The sequence below is a fragment of the Coccinella septempunctata genome, chromosome 2 (genome assembly GCF_907165205.1).
Source record: "Coccinella septempunctata chromosome 2, icCocSept1.1, whole genome shotgun sequence".
NCBI lineage: Eukaryota > Metazoa > Arthropoda > Insecta > Coleoptera > Coccinellidae > Coccinella > Coccinella septempunctata.
Window position 1 is genome coordinate 20,238,893 of NC_058190.1, and position 12,084 is coordinate 20,250,976.

The window sequence follows — 12,084 nt, forward strand, 5'->3', positions numbered from 1 at the left end:
ACAAGTCAAATGAAAAATAGAAAAATCAATTTTCGGGAACTTATTCTACGATGACATTCATCGAAAATCCTGTAGTGAACTTTTCGCATTAATTCACTCAAACATAAAATTCTCAAATGCCGCCACTTTTTTGAGTCTCCCAATAGAAAGAAATTCTTTGTCATCCTCTTCATTCAGAATCTTTCTGATTGTGGAAATATTAGCTGAAATATGAGTCGTTTTTAGATTCAGATGAAACATTATATAAATTCTCTTAAATTAATTGAATATGTTCGTTACCGTCAGACGTATTGTGGATTTTAGAATATCAGGGTATAACGATTTGAATGAGCGGACCTGGATTCTAAATGGCACTTCCTGAAACCTTGTCTCTTTTTTCAATCACTTTCGGCATTTTCGTAATATTAATTGATATAAGTTGTGGCAACGGCGTTATGACATAAACGACATTTCATGAGTGCCAACCTTACTCCGTTCTAATTACAAAAACTTGAGAAAATTATTTCATGGCCAACCGACTGCTAAAATAAATGTGAATGCAGTATACATTGTTGAACAATGGTGGTTTTATGGCGGTGATTGAACAGCTTATATGAATTAATTTGTAAATGCAGGTATTTATGAGAAACGAACTTTTTTTTTTGATGGTCTTGACGTTAGTCATTGACCAGCAGATGATTTTGTTGAAGCAAAAGCAGCAAACGAACTTTTATGACGGTCCGGAGAAGAGAAAACGAGATATTTCAAGTCTGTTATCCATCTGGTTCATTGGAGCTTGATCGATCCAATGAAGAAGAAATCTTCGAACCTGCTCAAAATTCTATATTTAAAATTGCGACATATGTTTCGACAGAAATAGGGCCATCTTCAAACATATGTTGAAAATTAAATTATTTGTCAAGAAAGAAAGTCATGTTATCATCCTTGTCTGCATTCTGAGAAGAAAATTTCTTTTTATTGGAACAATCAAGCTCCAATGAACAGGATGGATGTCAGACTTGATAATTTTGCTGGTCGAAGCAACCATATTCATCGCTACCAACACCTCAGAATGCAGACAAGGATGATAACATTACTTTCTTGCTTGACAAATAATTTAATTTCCAACATATGCCTGAAGATGGTCCTATTTTTGTAAGGGCCGAAACGTATGTCGCAATTCTGAATAAAGAATTTGGAGCAGACACGAAGATTTCTTATTCATTGAAGGAGATATTTATATGCTGAAGGTCTTTAGATATTACTATATAATTATCACAAAAATTTTAATGTGTTCTTTATTTTTGTTTTTTTCCAAGATTTTATTTAGCCTCTAAATTGGGATTTAGCTTTTATTTGATGAATTCTTATGAATGATGTGAATAAAACCTCGCATATGCTGAGTTAAACTAAAATTATGAATTTATCGTATTTGTTTCTTTCAACTATATCTGTAGAAGCATTGAAAAGGCGAACGCTTGTCATAAAACGAAGAGTACCCCTCTCCTTCATTTACCAATTTTGAGTTCACAGACACTGCAACCTCATTCTACTTTTATTTATATATCTTTTAATAATTGTTAATATCCAATGCACTCGATGCGTTAAACAATAATGAAAAAAGTTACCGAATTACTATTTATTTCCAGTGTGGACGGTCGTGACAGAGACTTCAGCCTAGCCGAGAGGTGGTCAGACGAAAACGTTTTCGCGAATCGGGCATATTTTATGCCGGAAAAGCAGCCGGCCGAATTGGGTGTCGATCATATTCGTGAATCTGACCAGGCGATATATCGGTGTCGCGTGGATTTCAAGATAGCACAGACAAGAAACTCGAGGGTGAACCTGACAGTTATAGGTGAGTTGGATTTATTGTCAAATTGCCTTCAAAGATCTCAGTTAGTTCACACAAAAGATCTATTCGTGAGACTGGAAAGCATAAAAAAAACTACGTTTTGTCTTGCGTTTACGGACAATCTATTTAATCAATATTTATTGTGTTAATGAATTTTTCATTATGGATGTAGGGAAGTATGTTAGTATTATTATTGTGAGAAATGAAAATAAAATTCATTCGGCACTTCAACTTGTATTAGTTTGATGCCCGTTTTCACTAACCCCTAAATTTCAAAGGACGACTTAGAATAAAAAATAACAGGAACGAGCATATTGCTCATTTCAGATTGACCGGAATACAAGGGGTATATGGCCGACTTGAATTTCCGTTTTAGCAGTGGCGAAGGAAATTGAAGATTCTCAAAAACTAACTTCGAAAGTTTTAGTTGATTTTGAGGTCAAAAAATTGAAACCAATTCAAGATGGCGAGTTGTGAAGAAGTCGGCGAAGAACGCTCTGATAAAATAACAAAATTACTAAGTGAGGTATATAAAATTTGCAATCATTGCCACAAAAAGGTATCGGATAGTGTCCAATGCATCAAGTGCTGTGAGAATTTTCATCCTTCGTGTATGGCTTTAGCTGCAAATAAGAGAAATGCTGCATGCATTCACGATGATGCTAAGTCGCAGAAATTGGATAAAGTTGATCTAACTGGCAAGAATACGGAGATGGAAATGGAAAATATGTATTTGAAAATGAAATTGAAGTATACCGAAGAACTGCTAATGGAAACGAGAAGAAATAACGATATATAATTGCAGAATAATTCTTTTAGAAAAAATTAAGAACCTGCAACAAGCAGATAAAAAAAAGATTAACAATGAAACAATTGTGACAACGCAAGAAAACACAGAAGCAGCGCAGAAACTCAACCAGAATAATAAAAGAGATAATAATAATAATAAGAAATGGATCGCGCCTTCACAGTAAGGCAGGTAAATAATAAACGAATTAATTCAGATGCATAACATCCGCAGATAATTAAATCAACGAATGTTACGATCTAAATCGAACTAACAAACTACCATCGCTCGAAGTATTACCAGAATTTTCATTTCGTCGACAAGAGTAGATGCTGACCATGGTTTCGGTCTTATTTGACCTCGTCAGAGCAACAAAACTCAATTGTCAACGAAATGCTATGAAGGAAAGGAGCCGGCAATTCATAGCATTTCGTTGACAATTGAGTTTTGTTGCTCTGACGAGGTCAAATAAGACCGAAACCATGGTCAGCATCTACTCTTGTCGACGAAATGAAAATTCTGGTAATACTTCGAGCGATGGTAGTTTGTTAGTTCGATTTAGATCGTAACATTCGTTGATTTAATTATCTGCGGATGTTATGCATCTGAATTAATTCGTTTAATAATAATAATAATAATAATAATAAAGAAGCTGCAGCTCCAAAGCAACAACAGCAACCAACGAGTCCAATTCAATCGCCGACTCGAACCGCTGAAGGTGCTGCGCAGGATATTCAGCCAGTGCTCACCCAAGCGGGGTTAGTTAGAAAGCGCATGAAGTGGACAACGTCCATGAATGAAACTATAGTGCGCATATATAACTCCATCACGGGACTAGGGCAGAACACGAACAACTATAGGAAAAGGCTCCATGAGGAATTCTGCAACGCCTACCCAAATCTCAATGTCACAGAACAACGAGTGGCAGACCAGTACCGCGTAATTCTGAGGAATGAACTAATACCAACGGCCCGAATAGACGCAATTAAACGAGAACTTCAGAGTCCGCCTGCAATAGAGAATAACACCAACATCTCTGATGAAATTCACATGCCTGGGCAACAACAGGCAGAAGAAACTGATACTGAAAGTCCATCTTGCAACGCAAGTGAGCCTGAACACCAGGACGATAGGGAAGAGCTCCGCCGACAAGTTGACTCTGACATGAGAAGATACTTTGCCGAACTGGAAGGAACAGATCCTCTTCATCGAGTAGCACCTCCACGGCTCAATACATCCAAGAAACTGTCACTTATAATCGACATCTTGAATAAGGACGTTTTACCTAAATACCTACAGAAAGGAAGTTCATTGGAATATCTGCATCTAGTTTTTCACTGTGCAGCGCTAACGACAGCGAAAACCATAGGGGCAAAAATTCGCCGAACGAGCAATGATGGTCCAAAATTACACAAATTACACGCGCCAGCATGGCAGAAACGTCTTCAACACAAAACAGAAAGGCTAAGAAGAGACATTGGACGACTGACGGAGTACTTGAACGGGAATCGAGGAAGAAAGGTTGTGAAAGCTGCCAAAGAGATCATGGATAGAAACAGGACACACACAGAACGAGAGACGGAGAATGCTACAGCTCACCATTGCCTCGACACTCTGAAGCAAAAATTAAGTCTGTATGCAGAACGCCTGAGGAGATATAAAAGCAATTATAGCCGGAAAAGAGACAATAATTCATTCGAAAAGTCGGAAGAATCTTTCTACCGGTCACTCACATCGTCGGATGGAGAGAATGGAAAGTTACCACCAAAGGAAGCCATTGAACAATTCTGGACCGAACAATTATCAACGAAACCTCACTTCAATGGAGATACCGGATGGATTGAAGATGAAAAATCTGAAGCTATAAAATATGAGCCGATGCAGCATGACATGATCACAATTGAAGAAGTAAAATCAGCTATCAGAGGACTGCACAACTGGAAAGCACCTGGGCCTGATGGATTACAGAACTTCTGGATCAAGAAACTTTGGATCATGCATGACAAATTGACCTCCGCAATAAATGATGTCATTGAAAATCCTGAAAGAATGCCAGTATTCCTTACACATGGCACAACATTCTTGTTACCCAAAGACCAAAGGAATACAGAAGACCCATCCAAGTACCGACCAATCACATGTCTTCCAACGATGTACAAATTAATCACATCATGCATTTCAAACCGAATTCACAACCATTGCGAAAGGAATAACATCATCGCCATGCAACAGAAAGGATGCACCAAAGACAGCCGAGGATGCAAAGAACAACTAATAATAGATTCAGTTATCTGCAATCAAGCGTTCTCCAAGCGAAGGAATCTTTACGCTGCGTACATAGACTACAAAAAAGCATTCGATTCTATACCTCACGAATGGCTCTTGACGATCTTGAAGATTTACAAGGTGGATCCCAATATTGTTAAGTTCCTGAAAAACGCCATGTCAACCTGGCGTACTAGTCTTCAAATAAAAGCAGCAGATTGCTCCATTACAACAGGACCTATTCCAATAAGACGCGGAATTTTCCAAAGAGACTCGCTGAGCCCTCTGTGGTTCTGCATGGCCCTGAATCCCTTGTCTCATAGATTGAATTCTACGGACTACGGATTTTCCATCAAGAGCGGCAGTAGAACTATGATGAAACTGAATCATCTCCTTTACATGGACGACTTGAAACTCTTCGCATCTACCAAAAAACAAATGCAACTGATGCTGAAAATGGTGAAAACTGAAAACAGGCAAGAAAAATCAATCAGACCCAGATGAAGAAAGAATTAGCGGAGGAGCTCACCCGAAGATTGAGGAGGATAATGAGAACTGGTCTTAACAGCAAGAATCTGATAAAAGCGATTAACACCTACGCTTGCTCGGCGCTGAGCTATTCATTTGGTATTATCTCTTGGACGACCACCGATTTAGCAGCTTTACAGAGAAGAATAAGGACGATGCTGACTAAACACAATAAACATCACCCCAAAAGCTCAATAGAACGGACCGAGCTGCCACGACATCTTGGGGGTAGAGGAATTGTTGATTTGTCCAACCGTATGTCCCAGGAAATTGAAGGACTTCGAAAATATTTCTTGAGCAAGGCAGCTTCGTCAGAACTCCATCGAGTAGTTTGTGTTGCTGATAGTTCTACACCATTAAAGCTACAACAGGATCACTTAGAAACAGTCGAACACTCTGCAGAAAGTAAAATGCAGAAACTGATTGGCAAACCTTTGCATGGGAGGCACCAGAACGAGGTCAACCATGATTACGTCGACATATCTGCGTCGAACTACTGGTTGACTTCCGGAAGGTTGTTTCCTGAAACAAAGGGCTTCATGCTCGCCATCCAGGATCAGGTGATTCCAACAAGAAATTACATGAAGTACATCGCCAAGGATGCCTCAGTGGCGGACGATAGCTGTCGTTATGGCTGTGAGACACATGAAACTATCCAGCACATCACCGGGGGATGTCAGAAGTTCGCGGGCACGGAGTACAAAAATAGACATGATGCTGTTGCCAAGATTCTTCACCAAGAATTGGCACTAAAACACCAACTTCTAACTTCGAAAAAGGTTCCTTATTACAATTACCATCCGGATGCTGTGCTGGAAAACGACCATCACAAGCTCTACTGGGATCGCACGGTTCTCACAGACCGAAAAATAACCCACAATAGACCAGACCTCATATTGCTCAATAAGGATGAGGACAGAGCACTATTCATCGACGTGGCAATTCCAAATAATAACAATCTTCTAGATAGGCACACTGAAAAAATTTCAAAATACAGAGATCTCGAGGAACAGACCAGAAGACAGTGGAAGCTGAAAGATATCAAGACCATCCCTATTGTCATTTCATCTACAGGCCTGATACCGATACTAGAGAACTTGCGGAAACTTCAGTTGGACGAAAATATCTATAGAGTCATGCAGAAGGCGGTACTGCTCGGAACGGCGAGAACTGTACGCAAGTACATGGGGCATGCAGAGGAACACCGTCTGCTCCGACAGGAAGTGCGGGTGGAGCAGGAATCCAGCCTACAGCAGGGAGGCGAGGAGCGACCCGGACCCGACCACCACCACGAGCCCGACAACCTGGAAAGGGCTCCAACAGAGCTTAATCCTTTTGATATCTGAGATATCTGGGATAAGTGAATTTTCCTCTGGAGAGGAGTGTGAAAGCCGCAAGGCTAATGTCATTTTTATTAGTTGATTAACTATTTACAACCTGTGAAGTAAGTGAAAGAAAAACTCAAAAATGCCCCTTAACGTGAGAAATCAACAATCTCTTGAATTCTCTATGATTGGTACATCTCTTCATCTCACTGGCTAAACCATTATAAAATTTTGATCCTCCAATCAAAGTTAATCCCGATGTAGAGCTCGTACGGAATGTTTCCACATAAAAGTTGTTCCTATTTCTTGTATGGTGTGTATGAATCTCGGATGTGTATCTGATGTGCTCACAAAGATAGTCTGGCAGCATTTTACGTTCAACGCTATACAGGGTGTCTACTTTTGAAGTGCCCCAAACTTCAAGGGGTCCATTAAAATTTAATACTTCATTAAAATCTTAATAGTCCATTTTCCCCTTCAAAAATGACAGTTTTGAATTTTGATAAGGCATCAAATCTTAATAGACTTTCCTGCAACTGGGCCTAAAGGATGTTATATTTTATAGAGGTATGTAATTTGTTATACCCTGAATAACATATAGGGTGGAAAGAATTTGCATAATCAATTAGATTGTTTGCGACTGTAACATGTTGTTTTTGTAGCAGTTGAAATAATACTGCGAAACGTCGCCGAATATAGAGTAAAAGAATCCAGCTGTTATTTTTGTTCTATACCCTACAACACACTCAGACTTAATAATTGATTCATTTTCAAGATTATGACAATGTTATCCTCCGAGGAACGGAAATAATTGATAAATGAATAATGTATTTTAGTCATTACTGCATAGCCTTTAAAATTACGGGTGACAATGGATTAGAATTTGAAAATAGTGTCGTTCAAGATTCTAATAAAGTACATAAAATCGAAATTAATTATATCACGAATTACAATCCAAATTCTAGTTCAATTGTGGTAATATTTCATTCAACATTAATTGAGCAATTACGTACTATTGATGATAAAAATTCTACTTTTCAAAATAAATTAGCTCTTGCTTTATTAAGATATAAAAATTCCAAACATTCACGTCTAGAAATGAGGCCAATGCAAATCATCAAGGCAGATTTAAATTATTCGTTATCCATTGAAAAAACCCATAAAGAATCGATGCAAGAATATGTTGAAAATTATTATATTTCGAAAGAGTTAGAGAAACGCAAGCATAAAGGCATTAATTGTTTAGAAAAAATAAATCAAGAAAGGTCAGCTGAGGAAGGACATTCCATGACAATCCCGCGTATATTAAAAATCTAGATCAAAAACTTGATCCGGTATTTAAAAAGGTAGATGCTCGAGAAATTGATCAACATCGTATTGGAGACAATAAGAATAAGCATATTTATCATAAAAGAATTCTTAAACAACGGAAGGAAAAATAGTATGCATATTTGTTTCAGATAAAATGCTCCTGAAAATGAACTTCTTTTAATTTACGAAATGATAATTTTGACAACTCCCTTTGAAATAATTCCAATAGAAAATATTTTGCCTATTTTGCTAGGAAAGGCTCACGTTACAAGAAAGAATTTGCAATTAATTTATCATATTTATTCAATAAAGATAAAAGATATAATTTTTAAATATCAAGTAGGGCTTGAAGCATTGAAGCATCAATAGTATAGTGAGAAGGGGTTACAGTTCACTGCGACCTTAAGGTCTATTGTGCCCCCTAACAGAGCTGTTTTCATCGCGCCTTGAAGCATCAATATTTCGGTTCTGCAATTTGATAAACATGGATGCAAATATTGATAATAAATATAATATTTAATACGTTCGAAGAACTTTTAAATTAAAAAGCTAGAATGAAAAGAAGATTAATTAACCTTGGTGGCAAGATTTCGAAAATACTATTTGGAACAATAGATTCTGATGTTGAAGAGCTTTATAGAACTTTTATGATAGCAAAGAGAACAACGAAAAAACACTCATGATGAACCTAAAACAGATTGCTACTATCGTAAATTACCTTAAAGATAAATTGGTGCAATGATAAAGTAAAAACATCGAATAATAATCTTGATTTATTACAAATTGTACCAGCATTAAGGGTATTTCAACAAATGCATCTCATGAGATTTGATATCAACGATATTAAAAATACTTTAGATGAATTCTAAACAGCAGTCAGTTTTGCAAAATTACATCTTTTACATGAATCTCTTCTACCGTATACAAAATTCGTAGAATAAGTTGAAAATATCACTATTATTACTTCAATGCATCATATCAGTTATGTCATACTAAAATTATTTTCAGAGACAAGATTTTTCTTTTTCTGATATCAATTTCAACAATTTTCAAAGATAGTTTTGATTTACATAAATTCTATTATTTGATTCTTACCCTTTGCTTTACCTATCCTTATTTGCTCTAACAAGATGAGACGTTAAAATGGTCATCAACAAATGAATATCATCTAGTGGAAGATGATTCGCTCTGCGATTAAGACTCATTATTCAATTCGCCAATATGTATGGAAAATATTTTGAAAACCCACTTCGAAAATTGTACAAGACACAAAATGGTTTCTACAAAACCTCAAGTTATTAGGTTCCTCTCCGTGGAAAACACAAAAATTAAAGAAGATTGCCCTCATCAAACAAAATGTTATTTTGTTCCTCCGGTTGCTATTATACGCATAAATTGTGTCGTCAGTAATGGAAAAAAAAAATTTCCCCAAATCCAGTTCTTAATGAGGAAAAATTCTTCGTATTACCAAGATGATATCTAAACACGAATATTTCAAGAGAGAAGATGATGCTACAGAGGACGAAGAAATCCCTAATGTTTTCTTAGAAGAATTGCAAGGATGAAACTTTCATAATTTAATTATAAATTTTCAATCATTCTAATAGTATTGATAATTTTCATAATAATTCCATTTTCAACTACTAAATATTGTAATAATAATTTTAATTGTAAAGCTACTCCTTTGGCAGATACCTTTATTCAAGGTGGGGAGGAATAACATAATCCTAACCCTCATTGAGTCAGCTTAGACTTTTGTTTGTTTCTTATTCAAATCTACATACAGCCATACAATCGTAATATTATGCAATAGTGCACCTGCATTCCTATCACTTTTAAGATAACCAAATGTTATAAATATCCGGCCATTCATTCAAGATGCAAGTGGAGAATTACTTCAGAAGTCATTCAGTTACTGTTAGTTTGTCTCATTACATAGAGTAGTCTCTAGTCATCGTTTTAATATTTCCAAAATAAAAGTTTGTGTTTTTGAAAAGGGATTTTCCATCGTGAAAAACATAATTATATATATACATATATTCTTTTGAAATAGAGTGACACAAACTTTTACAGTGAATCTTGTAAAGACATGTTTCATTTCAGACTCTTATGTGATTTTATCATTAGGTGGAAAAAAATCCGGAAAAGAAAACATTGACATGAAATTAACTGATGGTTAGCAGCACTGCTCCGGGCTCCATTTGGGCTCGACAACCGCCATTTAGGGTTCTCCTTTCAATTTCACAATGGTAAGGTGTTTACAGAACTCTTAACAAACATAGCTCTCTCTCAACTCTTAGCATTCCACGTACTTTCTAATTAGTTGAATAATTAAAACTCGTCAGAGAGCAGATTCTATTCAAAGGGCTGCGACGGCATGTTTCGTGCGACCTGAATTCAAAGTGAATAAATCCTGATGTCAGACTCATCGAAATATCGTTGAGCTCGCTTTTGTCTACAGATTTATCGATTTGTGTTGCTTTTGTTCTATCAACGAAGTTGTTTTTTATCATATTGGACAATGAAATAGGGATGAAGATGGAATTTGGTTCTAAATATTGAACCAACATGCAGAGGTTTGATAACTTGAATAATTGTTGGTTGAATTTCCATGAATAAGTAAAACTTTGTTTTTTCAGATCACCTTTCCGAAAAAAGTATATTTTTGAAGTTAAACGTCACCTCATTTTAGTGAAAATCATATATATACTTCATTCAACTTTATTTTAGCAGTCGGTTGGCCACGGAAATTTGACACATTTCACTCTGTATAGTACGAAAATGTGGGGTTATGAAGCTTGTCAAAACATTTTTGGGTTTTAAATCAACGCTATGTTGCCCGTTCTACGTAAAAGTTTCTGTTATTACGTATTTTATCACAATGTCGAATCTCTTCGGAAAATATCTGACGAATATAATTGAAGTTTATACAAACTGATTGAAGGCATACCAAATCCAGTTATTTGCATGGAAAATACAAAAGATCAGTATAATATCATAATATGCACTAGCTTGAGGAGAGTTAATGTTCGTTATCTTCTTTGGCTTACATCATTTGTAGATTTCAAAAATATTAACCCGAAGATGAAATGCATATGATGCAGTGGTTGGCAATGGGTATCTCCCGAAGGAATTAACAGATAATTACAAGAATGTTAAATTTTTCAATAAAAATCATCTTGCATCAATATAAGTAAAAGGAGTTGAAGGAAGTTTCAAGTTAAGATGCAACTTCACCGTTGAACAAATATTTCACATGAATAAACACTAACAGGGCAACTTGCGCGTATTTGTGGCTATTCATCTTAATACATTGATGTAATTATAATATTTAGGTATTTATTAGTACCTTAAGACATTTACATTGTATAGGACAAGTCAAATGAAAAACAGAAAAATCCATTTTAGGGAACTCATTCTCCGATGACATTTATCGAAAATCCTGTAGTTAACTTTTCGCATTAATTCACTCAAACATAAAATTCTGAAATGCCACCACTTTTTTGGGTCTCCCAATAGAAGGAAATTCTTTGTCATACTCTTCATTCACAATCTTTCTGATTGTGGAAATATTCAGCTGAAATATAAGTCGTTTAGATTCAGATGAAACATTATATAAATTCTCTTACCTTGAATATGTTCGCTACCGTCTGACGTATTGTGGATTTTAGAATATCAGGGTATAACTATTTGAATGAGCGGACCTGAATTCTAAATAGCACTTCCTGAAACCCTGTCTTCTTTTTCAATCACGTTCGGCATTTTCGTAATAAAAATTGATATTAGTTGTGGCAACGACGTTATGACCTTAACGACATTTCATGAGTGCCAACCTAACTTCGTTCTAGTTACAAAAACTTGAGAAAATTATTTCATGGCCAACCGACTGCTAAAATAAATTTGAATGAAGTATATCTGTTTGGAGCATATTTTTCTATTCACGATTCATGAAAATCAATGACACAAATATCGAGTCCTTGGGATGAATTGTCAAAATGAATTACAGAAAATAATATCATTGCGATATCATTATC

The 12,084-nt window shown here is 36.1% G+C and overlaps 1 protein-coding gene across 1 annotated transcript in view; it reads left to right on the forward strand.

Moving 5' to 3' along the window:
• The window catches only part of LOC123306460 (nephrin-like), a 907,827-nt gene that overhangs the window by 48,170 nt on the left and 847,573 nt on the right, over positions 1-12,084 (forward strand). Inside the window, exon 3 of the mRNA XM_044888477.1 lies at positions 1,629-1,837. Within this exon, the coding sequence (XP_044744412.1) occupies positions 1,629-1,837 (209 nt within the window). The remainder of the gene's footprint in view (positions 1-1,628; positions 1,838-12,084) is intronic.